The sequence below is a fragment of the Colias philodice genome, chromosome 24 (assembly GCF_061535455.1).
Source record: "Colias philodice isolate Cphi_HAF_F1 chromosome 24, ilColPhil1 Martin Lab GWU primary, whole genome shotgun sequence".
Lineage (NCBI taxonomy): Eukaryota > Metazoa > Arthropoda > Insecta > Lepidoptera > Pieridae > Colias > Colias philodice.
In genome coordinates this window covers 4,955,158-4,968,374 of record NC_143109.1, presented here as the reverse complement: position 1 = coordinate 4,968,374, position 13,217 = coordinate 4,955,158, and the positions used below count along the sequence as shown (strand labels likewise).

The 13,217-nt window shown below is 31.5% G+C and overlaps 1 protein-coding gene and 1 long non-coding RNA gene across 10 annotated transcripts in view; both read right to left on the bottom strand.

Annotated features, from left to right (window-relative positions):
* Positions 1-13,217, bottom strand: part of LOC149477708 (uncharacterized) — a 298,415-nt gene that overhangs the window by 215,519 nt on the left and 69,679 nt on the right. The gene's annotated exons all lie outside the window — the stretch shown is intronic.
* On the bottom strand, positions 2,150-11,458 carry LOC149477710 (uncharacterized). 9 transcript variants are annotated; one of them, XM_089710113.1, is made up of 6 exons: positions 11,407-11,458; positions 10,012-10,329; positions 7,387-7,440; positions 6,018-6,132; positions 3,685-3,867; positions 2,150-3,375 (listed from the first exon to the last, which is right to left on the bottom strand). In XM_089710113.1, exons 2-6 carry the CDS (start codon positions 10,225-10,227, stop codon positions 3,002-3,004), a joined length of 942 nt encoding a protein of 313 aa, XP_089566239.1. In that variant the 5' UTR covers positions 10,228-10,329; positions 11,407-11,458; the 3' UTR covers positions 2,150-3,001. The 9 variants fall into 9 exon arrangements, with proteins under 9 accessions (XP_089566239.1, XP_089566237.1, XP_089566238.1 ...); XM_089710111.1 differs by having other exon boundaries at positions 11,373-11,448; XM_089710112.1 differs by having other exon boundaries at positions 11,410-11,448.

Genomic DNA, 13,217 nt, shown 5'->3' with positions numbered 1-13,217 from the left:
GTATTCCACAGCACTGATTTTCAGTGACCCCCTTACGATAAAGTACTTACTAGTTAAATAAAAATTATTCGTGGAGTAACTATACACAAATAAGATACCGTAATATTTTAATTTTTATATGTTCATATTACCACAAACATTATTTTCATGAAAGTATTATACAAACAAGCATAGTTTATCAGTAATGATAGATTGATGAACAGTAAATATTTCCAAATGATAACTCAAAATCATATGCTATGACGTGCACAAGTGCTAAAAAATACACAAACAAAGCACATACCTACAAATAGTATTAGCAGTAATGCAATCTAATCAATAAATAAGCGGAATCAACCTACAATTAACTTATTAGATGTGCCCCACGGTTTTACCCACATTACTGCGCTGCCATTGGTCGTAATAAAAATAGCCTATAGACTTATATGAAATACTGAAATAATTTTACAAATCGAACCCGTAGTTCCTGAGATTACCGCGCTCTACCAACCAAACAAACGAACTCTTTTCTTTATAATTACAATATCGTTACCTGCAGATTACAGCTGTTGACCTCAGATTTTAACAAGTTTAATTATTTATTACTAGCTGTGCCACGCGGTTATACCCGCTTTGCTCCGCTCCTGTATAGCCTTCTTCGATAAATAGCTTATCTAACACCGAAACAATTTTTCAAATCGGAACAGTAGTTCCTGAGATTAGCGCGTTCAAACAGTAACAAACAAACAAAACTCTTCAGCTTTATAATATTATTAATTAGTATTTATTATAGATAATAATCAAAGCGTTTTTTTTCTATGCAACAATAATTGATTGTACCCGTGATAACATTGCATTGTCTTGTAAATACCTACTGCGCTTGAAAGCTCACCCAGATTTACAGACATTACAACATAACCTTTCGAAAGGAACCCACAAATCTCAACACGTGATTATTGCACAAGAGTGGATCTATACTATTATTCTAGCTGAAGGTAAAAAGGCGCGAACTGTATGCGTTACCTTGCTTTGAATTATTGGTTTATGCTACATATCTATTTGTATTATTGCTGATTTTGGGAGGGGATTGTCTATGAGTTGCCAAGGAGAGCAGAAATCTTGATAAAGAAGATACAGGCCCATATTATGACCTCTTATTTCCAGACAGTTTACGCCGTAAATTGAACTGACTGGCACATTCATATTATACCATTGAGTTACTATGTTATTATGGTATAATACATTGAGTATACACATAGTAACTCAACGTAATACCATAATTATTAACCATGGCTAGTTACTAGTTATTATTCTGTGCATGCATCTTCTATGGATTACTTTATGAGGCGATGGACTTTGGGAAGAAGCCGCAGATATTTTATATATTTTTATTTTGTAATTGATAATAAATATAGGGTGAATTATATTGACCGACTGTTACGTAAATAATATAGAGCTAAATCAAAGTTCAACACATCGCATGAAAACTATTGAAGAATATTAGGTATATAACAAATACCTATACGGATATTATACAGGGTGTAATCAGTCGATTATTCCGTAGGTAACTACTATTACAGACTGATATCAAAAAACTTTATCTGACTATTACCACACTATAACTGATATCGAAAGTACTTTACCTAAAGAGTAAATTGACAATAACTTTTAAAAATATAACGAGAAATATCCAAAAATCATACATTATAGTTATACATGAATATCCAATACATTTATATGTAGTAAGAAAGGTTTTATTTATTTTTTGTTTTTTTTTTTTTGCTCTAGTTACTTCGCTTTTAGGGAAAGTTCACTTTGAAACTGAAAATAAAGCTCGTCATTGTATTGCACAATGAGGACACAGAATTACAGCTGATAAGGACGTCACTTCGAACAATTGCTTTGATAACAAAATTTATGTGAAATAAAATGTATGGGAACTGCTGAAAATTTCTTTCACTTTGTCTATAGATTATACACATTATTTGTCTATAGATATTATTATATTAAAATAAAACCTTCATAAAGTTTAATATCGAATACGAAATGGATAAGTAGGTACCAATTTCATGATGAACATTATCTAGATTCTAGCTTAGGTACCTAATTAATATGTTATTAATTGGTACATTACAGGAAAGATGAAATAAAACAAAAACTTTCTCTATGACATTTATTTGTAATAATCTTAAATAATTACAGAAAACAAAAAATACAAATTGTGTATTAAAAATTTGGTAACGTAAAATAAATCGTACATTATGTTATCAACAGTTAGTATATCTAGTATTCGTTATAATAATTTATATTAGATAATTTTATAGACTATAATAATCTTTGTAACAAAATATATAAAATTAACCTCAAATGTAATAAACTATGACTAGCTAATCATTTTCAGGGTTTGTTGATATCGATTGATATGTATTTAATATCAGTACCAAGGGTACGTTTTATGTCAATAACTTAATATTAATTTTGATTTTAATTAGAGACTAGGACATTATCCTTAGATAGAGTGAGCTAATCCTTATAAAAAAATGATTAGCCCGTGCAGTGTGCATGTTTAATAATACACTAGAATGTTATTGATATTTTGTTCTTTCATATCAAAATCAATTTTTAGATGAAATACCGATTTTTAAGAAAAATTCAAACCCCAAATTTTATTCGACTTATTTGTTTTAAACTTATGAAAGTAGAGAAAAATATAACGCACTTTGACTGTTGATTAAATGCTAAAATATACTTTAAGGCTAAGGGATCTTAGATTTAATCTTAGCATAATTAAGTAAATAAATTAATTAATAGGAAACTTATGTCAATAAGTAGCTGTTTGCGAAATAAATTTTAACATCAGCTGCCATATTTACTGTTAAATAATTTCGAATGATTTTATTATTTTGGTACATTTATTTATCGTACACTTTTCCTCTGTCGCATCACGTATTGTTCATAATTCCAAAAATTGATTTAACCATGGTGTGTAATCACCGTTAAATGTATCATCACGACTTTTATTTTAATAGTCTGTGAATCCTTTTGTTTGTCCAACGCCATCTAGTGAGACGGGTCTGTAGTAATCTTTCATTTCGCCCCAACCGCGCGGCGCCACATTGAAATTCGGACCAGAGACAAGCGGTAAGCGCGGGCTTTTTGGAGAAGCATAGACATCGTTTAATTTCGTCGGCGCTAAAGGCACTGGGATTTCGACGTTTTGTAGAGTAATTGTTGGCGGTGAGACTGGGAACGGTTCCATTTTCGGTATGTTCGATGTATGTTTTAATGCGGATTTGGGATATGTTTTTTGGTTGCGGAGACTAGACGGTGGACGGTACGGCGTGTCGTGGTTGGCGACCGGTGTCGGCGTAGAGCACGAGTTAGAAGTGTTTCTTCCTGAAATGTTAGTTGTCTCTAGATTAAAATTTATTCTCAACTAGATAACGATTAAAATCATGACGTTAATTAGTTAAATCTTTAGATTTCATGGATTTGTGAAATAGAACCGGAAAATTAGGGCTCAGCGAGTGGAAATCGAAATAAAAAACGAATTTATGATAACTATGAAAGTTAATAATAATCAATGCCTATCTAAAAAAATCTCCTCGTTGGAGGCTTCAACATCTCCTCAAAAACCCCCAGAAAATCAAAACATATATTTACATAACATTAAAAACATATATTTACAGATAAAACGAATCATACCTCGTCCTTCATGCACCCACTTGACGGAGCGCTTCTTCCTATTCACATACATGCTCTGCCCCTTGGACATGTGGTTGCTGGAGTCAGATAGCGACTTGGAGATAGCACGAGCGAGGTCCATCTGCTCCTTGACTGTGGGGTGCACGCCTGGCACGTAGAATGCTGATGATGCGAAGGTTTTCTCTGGAAATTTCGTTAGGAAATTCTTTATTTCCTTCTAAAAGTTAATGATTTTACAGAGGACAATAAAGATAAGAGAAGCGAAGGACCTGTTTATTACTACTAGATTCCAGAAAAAACAGTAAAAGAAGTCTCAAATGATAATTACCCCAGCTCAAGGAAAAAGCAACATAGGATAGGAAGAAAAGTTTTTAATATTTAACATTATCACTTTTGTTACGAATAGTCTAAACTCTAAAGTGATGACAGCCGTAAAAAACGCTTGTGTTAGTGTTTATTGTAACAAAATAACTGGGTCAGATAGACAGCTGGCGGATGTATGTTTAGATCTTTATGCTGATGATTACAAGGATTCTATGAAAACTGCAATACATTTTAATTAAATCTGATGACCTAATTTATTCAATAAACACTTCTGAGTATAACCTCCAGTTCAAGGCTGACTCATAACTTTGAACTGAACTTGGGTTCAAGAGCGATAAGATATGACGACAATGGCAAAGGAACTATAGCTGATAGCGCACATTTCGAGCCAAGCTATACGCATAAATGCATTAATTATTACGTAGGTTTAGGGTATTGATTAGATAGTGTTTCTAACGTATTTATTCTAAAAGAATTTAAATAATAAAGTAGGTCTTAATTCTTACAACGAGCTAAAGGCCGTAGCAAACGCCTTGATAAAATAATAAAATGAAGGCGATTGCGTCAAATAATGTTTTCTAATGCCCACTGTTACCAGAATATATTAAAAGCGTATGGTTAGAAGTTTTGGCGCATTGGCGAGTTGCCAAAATGCACCAAACAAATGGACAACAAGAAACAAACATCGGAAATAGAGCTGGTCATTAATAAGATCTATCGTCACAATACAGCCATGAACCATGGAGAATTTAAACTGTACGCATTTTGAAATGTCTTCGAAGAAGACGTAACTGCGCAGGAAGCTTTAAGAGGAACTATAGTTGAGTCAGTTTATAAAGAACTCTCAAATGTTGTGAAATATTTGTTATTTGTTTCATAGTAATACGAATTACCAATTTTTTTCAGGAAAACTTCTATCCTGTCAACTTTCACCACACATCATTAACAACTGTGGGGACACACATATGCAATTCGCTGACCGAGCTTTTGTATATGTGTGCGTCCACATTGTTTCCCCGACGCTTTCTACATTTTATTAGAATTATTATTTTTGGAGTGTATAATTTTTTTGAAAAAGGGGGGGAATAATGTGGGGACACACATATGCAATTCGCTGACCGAGCTTTTGTATATGTGTGCGTCCACATTGTTTCCCCGACGCTTTCTACATTTTATTAGAATTATTATTTATATTTAGTAGTGCTTAAAGGCTAGTTCTAACAACACATATATTGTGAAGAGTAATAAAGTGATTAAAGGAAAGGCATTATTATTTGGGCAACCTTGGGGGCAGCAGCACTACTCAACAACAACCATTAAAACTAGGTCAGTCTACTATTAAATCTAATGTGGATTTAATCGTGAGACATTTCATCTTCCGTATGTGAAGAGCTTACTTAAGCATTATTTTAACAGAAACTCATAATAACGAGTTGCCAGTTTGTTCACAGGATCTTATCACAAGCTTGCAACCTAAAAGCTTAATCCTTGACGTCATCTCTACAAATAAGCAGAGCCACTTCAAGTCTGGTATCAATCTGTCTGCCACGCTGTCTGACATTTTATAATCTGTCAGTTTTAAAATAAACTCTTCCTGGAGCGTGGCGAAAATGATGGACATATCGACACAATAGGAGCGGAACACGAGCGGAACAAATGTCACATGGTAGTAACAGTTTTAAAGCTGTAATGAAATATTATGAAAATGCCACTGCACAACTAGGAGCTTATAGAATCCCATGTCATAGACAATTTAATACTATAATGTTCTATGAAAATAAGTTAAAAGTCTAAGGATATGAAATAAAACAGAAAATACTACAAAATGTATAAGTTATAGTAGGTATTCCAGAATAAGAAACTGAACTCGTAATGATAATATGCAGTAAAACTCTTTAGGTACGGTAGTATATTGTACTTTTTAATTAATTTAGGTATATTTTTGCATTTGCACACAAAAAAAAGTATTCCAAGGTTTGGTAACTAGACAACATTGGAAAAAATCTTACCGAATTTACGATCTTTCTTGATGATATGCTCCTCTGCATCAGGCGCTGGTGTAAATATCTTGTTAAGGTCCACTTCCTTATCACCCACGATGATTGGTTTGTTTTCTAAGTCTTCCTGAAATTGTTATGATTAATTTTTAGGCATTTAGTTAAAATTGTGTTTTGATAGATCTACTACAGTCTATACTACAGTCTACAATTCTATGAAAATTAACTACACTACCGTCACTACCTATGTTTTAAGTGTGTCTACAATTTAAATTATATTTAGTTTAAAGTGTTTGGTTTGGTTCGTAACTTTATATTATGTACTTAGAAACGTTACTTTATAAATGTCCTGGATAAATGTGTAAAAAGGCTAAGTTGTGAACTTCCAAGACCCAGATATAGGGATATAGCAAAAGTCGATGTTAATATTCTCTTGTTTCTTTATATAGTCACAAAATATTTGAAATAGCGAGAGAATTGTCTTCTAATGCAACAAATTTATTAAAATTAACATAAGCAAAAATTAAAAAATATAGATAATAATTATAAACATATTTTTTTATCTACTTTTTAAGTAATAAAATTAGGTATTTAATTTTGTGAATTGTTTTGTTTGTAAAGTGTGGCATTGCTGTGTAATTCTGATGTCATTTACTGTACCTACATAAAAAAAACTATCGTCATTGCTCATAAACGCTTTGAATTTGATGAAATGCAAATAAACATAAAAGAATATCGTTCACAGCGGTTCACAGTCTGCTACAAGACATTTTTATCTATTTAAACACAAAAAGAACAAGAAAATATAGTTTCGTAAAATAGTTTAGGTAGGCACTAACTAAATAGGAGAAGAAAGAGAAAATACGCATATTTTTATGCGATTCACAATTTAATTCATACTTAAAGCAGTATATTACAATATACTGTGTAATTTATTAGACATATTTAATCATAAATTATGTAGAATAAAAATTATTTCTACCTTTGCTTAGTTAGTAAAATGAAAATTCATGCAAATTCCTGTCACACTTCGATTTTTTTTCAAAATAGGTACTGTATAGTAACATTTATTACATTACCAAGGTAATGAAAATGAATGTAATTAAAATTATAATTACAGGATGCGTTCGTTGTTATAAAATATTAACAAAACATAAAACGTGTTAACAATTGTTAGTAATAAATAGCAAAACAAACAACTGTTAAAATTTAAATAATTGCAGTGTTAAAAATAAAGTAGTATAAAAGTATTGTACAGTAAATTAAGTACCCTTTACTTCTACACAAGAGAAAAAAATCGTATATACACGGGCTTTTGCCAATAATGTCAAAATGACCGTATTTACAAAATGGAACTAATGTTTTTTTTTTTTTTTCTTACAAGAGGTTCCTCCGGTGGCGGTAAAGTTGCATCCTGCGAAGGCTCTGCATCGTTCTGTGTCAGTGATAATTTTCACTAAATTAATTTATTTTTTATTACAAAAAAAAAACTTCGCCAATGGATCGTTCTAATAAGTATATTATGACTTAAAATTATTTAAACAAAATTACTAAATATTGAATATGTTGATTTATCAAATACTTTTTTTAAGATGATACTTTACATTGAAATTACCTGCATAATCTTATAAATTTTATATCTTGATCAACATCTAGTTAATCAATATCGATGATCCTTGTTATAGAATTTTATTACATTTTTTAAATTAATTAACATCATTTTATGCATGCTTGCTGCCTGTCGTTTTGTAATCTGTATTTAGATTGACAGTAGTTTTGGCGCGAATCCAAGAGCCAAATATGCCGGGTAGCGATAAACAGCAATCTTAACTTTTTGTGTTGTGGATTGAGGGCGGCACGTCTGTTGAATGATCCATGAGAGAAATCTGAATTTTTCTCGAAACATCTCTTTTGTTTTTGAGTCTTTAATTTATGTAAAGTACGATCGGTATGCAAAAGTCCGTACATTGAATTTTAAAAGATGTAGTTTTTGTAGCGTTCGGGGGTTTTTCCTATTTTTTTCTGATGAAGGCAAGATATCTAGGAGATAATGAAAATTTCACGCTAAAAAGTGTTTTAAAATTATAACAAATCTTAATATGTACATCCTTAAAAATTAATATCAAGAAGAATACTTACCTAAATGTTAATTATTTAGCAATTTTATTTTGTAAAATAACGGCTGAACAATTACATTTTTTAAATATATCTCAATCGTAAATCAATATTCATATCATCTTAAATTTTTTCGGTAACCTCAAGTACTCAGGTCATTGTAACTCTTGTACATTGAACGTAATTAACCAGGCATTATTTTTAACAGTGTTGGCGTTGGGTTCGATGCCCGGTGTTCAGTTCAGTCCTAGGTCGCACTTAGTAAATAAAACAGGTGGATAATTAGGTTAACGAAAATTATGTCGATGTCTAAGTACATAAAATCACTAGCCAATATCAGTATATCATAATTAGCTCCAGCTGTTATTAGATATATTAATCAACGTCTTATTCAATATATGAAATAGGTTACCTACGTCGAAAGAACATGGTCGGTAAATAAGATGTCGTGTTTTGTTAATAATATACTATAATAAAAAAATTACGGCCTATAGGTCTATTATAATAAGATGAAAGCCCTAGTAGAGAATATAGATAAATGAGACAATTTTTAAGAAAAGCTTACAAAGGAGATGTAACACATGGTCCCTTATCTTTTCCTCCACGAGGAATTTCATTTACCACATTATGCGAATATTTGTTAAAAAATGCATTTATGAAATACACATGCATCTTTACTTATAGGTTTTATAATTAGGACTACTTATAATTTTCGTATAAACGTATATTTTTCCTTATTCACCAAACTTCTTTTCGTATACTAATCCTCTCTTATTAGTTATTATTTTTTATTAAAAACTTAACAAACTTTCATCGCGATATCATCACGTTCAAACTAGATATAATTAGGTTACTAACATGACCTAATCCTAAATGTTTGCCAAGGTTTGTGATCATTAATCATTCAAAATAAAATTAACTATTGTATATTTACATACATAAACGAATTAAGGCATGTTCATAATCATTGCCTTGTTTGTAGTGAAATAATTACCTACATATGCGTATTTTATGATTTACTGCAGTGCAAACATTTTAAATAAAAGATAACTAAATTCTGAGACAAAAGAAATGTTTTAATGAAATAATTACGCTACGTTATCTGAATAGATCTAAAATCTACAAACCACGTTACGATGTAAGGGAACATTTTCAATTGTACAGTCATGTACATTGTACAGTCGTTTAACAGTATTTTATGTAGATGGTAATGAGCTAGCCTTTACTGTTAGCCAATTACAATGATATTGGGAACATCGCATCCTTACATAGTGTTGATAAATAATTTCGATCACTGTTGTCATGATTCCGCCTACATAAACTATTGTCTACGCTTCAAGGTTCTACTAGAATCTATTTTCACCAGCTCTGGAGACGCGCCAGAAGAAACTGCAATCTCTATAGTCTTAATGCTTACAACATATTAGTAATTAATTCCTGAACCCTTTGATGTAGGTAAATCAAATGTTGTCTGTCCGAGATTTTGGCTTCCGTATTCAACACCAGTGTTTGGGATGATTCATGGGCTAGAAATTTTTTTTCAGCGTGGGTTTTACATCGTTTGTTTCATGCATATATACCTCGATAAGAAATTTGAATACATTATTTTGAATTCAATAAAGATAACGCTACTTTTTGAAATCGATGTCATTGTTTTTGTAAACTAGCTCAAGCTATAATTTATTTGTTAATTTGTGCTTTAAAATTATATTAGGTAGGCTATAATATACATACATTAAATTAATATCAAATATATAAATAAATATACGTAATAAGGTGATATGTAGCAAATATAAATATACCATACAATAGGGGATCCAATACGCCTCCTTGCAGCACACCCGGTTAGAAGCTTATAACTAATTGAAATAAATCAACTTACCCAACTTACAGGGAATAACTTATAACTGAGGTTCGTAAGGAATTCCTTTTTTTGAGGGTCAAACATGTCTGAAGGCTTGAAACCACGCTTTGTGATGAGGGTGCTGTTCACACTGGAGGAGCTTTTGACGTCGTCGAAGGCGTCCTTGTGGACCACTCGATCATTTATCTTGTGGATACTCGACATTTTGTTGGAGGAAAACTGACTCTCGCTTATCGTCATCATTTTCACTGTTTGCGGTTCACAAATGTTTTGTACCGACTATGACACTTTAGTGTAAGATTTTCCAATATTCGAGAAACACTTTACTGAATCCGCCCGTTGTCACTACAATGTTACATGTAATCTGACGTCAATATGAGACACATAGAAGACATGACTAATTATTTCTGTGTAGTTGTGCCAAAAATTGTATTGTTTTATTAATTTATACCGTATCCTTCTTATAATAGAGTTTAAATTGATAAAGTAACGGAAGAATGGTTAAGATAAATCGCGGCTTTAAAATTCAGATCACTTACACTACTTAAAATTTCAGAGCATAAACTATGCAAAGGAATTTATTCACTTGTGTTAAAGCAATAAGGTGCAGTATGTTCTACAATATTTTTTACAGAAATAGCTCTAAAAACCGTTGCCAGGCAAAATACTTCACGTGTTCTGTTTACGAAGGCAAAATTCGCTCTAACGGCGTTTTTATGTACGTTGCTACAATATATCGAATCAAATAAACGTTATTCGCGTAAGTAATAGCCTTCATTTGTTCTTTTAATTTTAACAAAGTCATAATATTCGTAATGTTTATATGAATCATCAATGCGTCTAAGTTAAATCAATTCATTAATTGTTTAATACTTTATGATGACATTTCATAGAATCAGCCTTAAGCCTAACAGTAACTATACAAAGTTCAAAAAAAGCTTTCTCGAGCGAGAAATTATTACTTATTTTGAAAATAATATAACTAAGTAAAACCTTAAAAAGTGTACAATAACACTTTTACTAACGCAATAGGCAATGTTTCTTATAAATCCATCGTCAAAAAGATAAATACGTCCCATACAACTTTTATGAAGCTCGTATAATTCGAATTTAGAATTACAAAATTGTATTTTTAACTGTTATTTTTGATCACGTATTTCAAATTAAAATATCGAAACAACAATGTTTTCTAACTTGAAGCCGCAGTTACGCTCGCATCCGTAATAATAATGCAAGCTCTATTTTATCAAAATCAGATAAAAGAAAAATTAATATTATTTTTCAGATTTTTTAATGCTTTTCAAAGCTACACAGAAACTAAAAAAAAACGAAATATCTCATACGTTTCGTCAGATTACAATAGGCTGTCAAAAAAAAGTAACGCCTACAAATTCAAGCTAACACAACACAAGACAAACAAACAACACTATGACCACCGATGTGTGTATCACGCGAGAAGTTTTCTGACTAACTAAAATAAGTCTTAACACATTGCATAATGCGCAGAAAAGCTTCGTATGGTGTATGGTGCATATAATTTCTTGGTTTTTCCAGACATTTCCAAGTTGATTTTCCGAGATATGTATCTATAGGAGAGCTTTATATAACGGCATATTTCTTTTATGCAGGATAGACGTAGTATGTAGCCATATATCTAATAAAGAATAAACGCTATATGATCTATGGATCGATATTATTATTTTCATTCCCAGTTCGTCGTTATTATTATCGCGATATCATTCGTAATTATGTCGCAAAGTGCGTGTAGATCTTAAAGCACTAAAGAAGCTAACTTTACACTGTAGAGTTAGCTTCTATTAGTGCTTTATGATCTTATTTTACTACTATAGCAGAACCAAACAGTGTAGGATAAAACACCTTACTTTCTCTTTCCAAATTAGTTCTGAGTTTATAGATATACTCATCCTAGTAGCAAGGCTATGAGAGACACCCTAACACGGGTTGGTTGCCAGAGTCTAAATTTGTCTCGCGGCACCGCCCGCCTGTTTCGATGTTTCGCCATCGCTAACCGAACGTCTATTCATATTTACAGATTTGCTGAAATAAATCTAACATCGTTTATTATGAGATGTAAATAATAATTTTGGTAAAACTACGTGGTTTTAAATTAAACATATAAGGTTTTTTATTTTAAATGCATCTGATTAAACCGTCTTTTCTACCACAAATTTGTAACTCATCACTAAATAGTTAATGCTTCTGCAAAATAATGAAATATTAGTTTGGGTTAAGAAGTCGTAAACAATACTAAATACTCATTCCTCAAATTACATCGCAAACCTATTTCTCCACTCATTTACAGTTTATATGATGTGAAACTGGAGTCTATTCTAAAATTAACTGTTTAATTTAAAACAAATTTTATGATAGCACTAAATCATACCATCAATACAAATGTTAGTGCAGTTATGTAGTTTTTACCAAATAAAAATCAAACCCAAAACTTTAGATACATACTTATCTACTCATAGTATTGTAATCTGAATATATTAAGTACCTACCTATTGTAAAAAAAACATAGCAATGAGCAAATCGCATATACCCAGGTTTGGACCATATTCACCTACCTACTTATTAAATCAAATAATTGATAGATTATTTTCACAAATCATTTCCGTGCCAAAATGTGTTCAATTATTTGAATGTTAACCCAACTATCGTTTATACTGAGTAAACAAACTGATCTACGAACATCGTTTAATAATAAACGTGCTTGCTCTAATGTTTTGCGAAATTGCTGAACTAGATTCCTATTTAAATTGTCTAATGAACGCATTTAACGAGTCGAATAAAATTCAGGGTCAATGAGCATACTTTTTTCTTGTGAAATATAGAATTTACTCGAATTGTTTAGGAATCTACAATACCAAAAAGTAAGTAGTTAATATTCGCAGTATAATATATGTAATACGTGGTAATACTTCAGACTATTTAATTCCCATTACAAGAACCTCCTACGAGACTTTCTTGACACGTTTATTAACCAAGTTTAGCTCATCAAACTACATAACATTGTCGGTGGTCCAACCACAGAACTATATTATATAGTTCTGTGGGTCCAACGCTTAATTACGTTATGGCTCTACATTTATACTAATATTATAAAGCTGAAGAGTTTGTTTGTTTGAACGCGCTAATCTCAGGAACTACTGGTCCAATTTGAAAAATTCATTCACTGTTATCTCTATCTATAGCATCACGTTAAGACCAAC

Excerpts from the sequence above, each read along its gene's own strand:
- LOC149477710 (XM_089710113.1), bottom strand. The coding sequence starts at position 10,227 with ATGATGACGATAAGCGAGAGTCAGTTTTCCTCCAACAAAATGTCGAGT. Across the intron at positions 7,441-10,011 it reads TCAGTTATAAGTTATTCCCT|AACGATGCAGAGCCTTCGCA; the intron begins GTAAGTTGGGTA and ends TCACTGACACAG. Across the intron at positions 6,133-7,386 it reads CGCCACCGGAGGAACCTCTT|GAAGACTTAGAAAACAAACC; the intron begins GTAAGAAAAAAA and ends TAACAATTTCAG.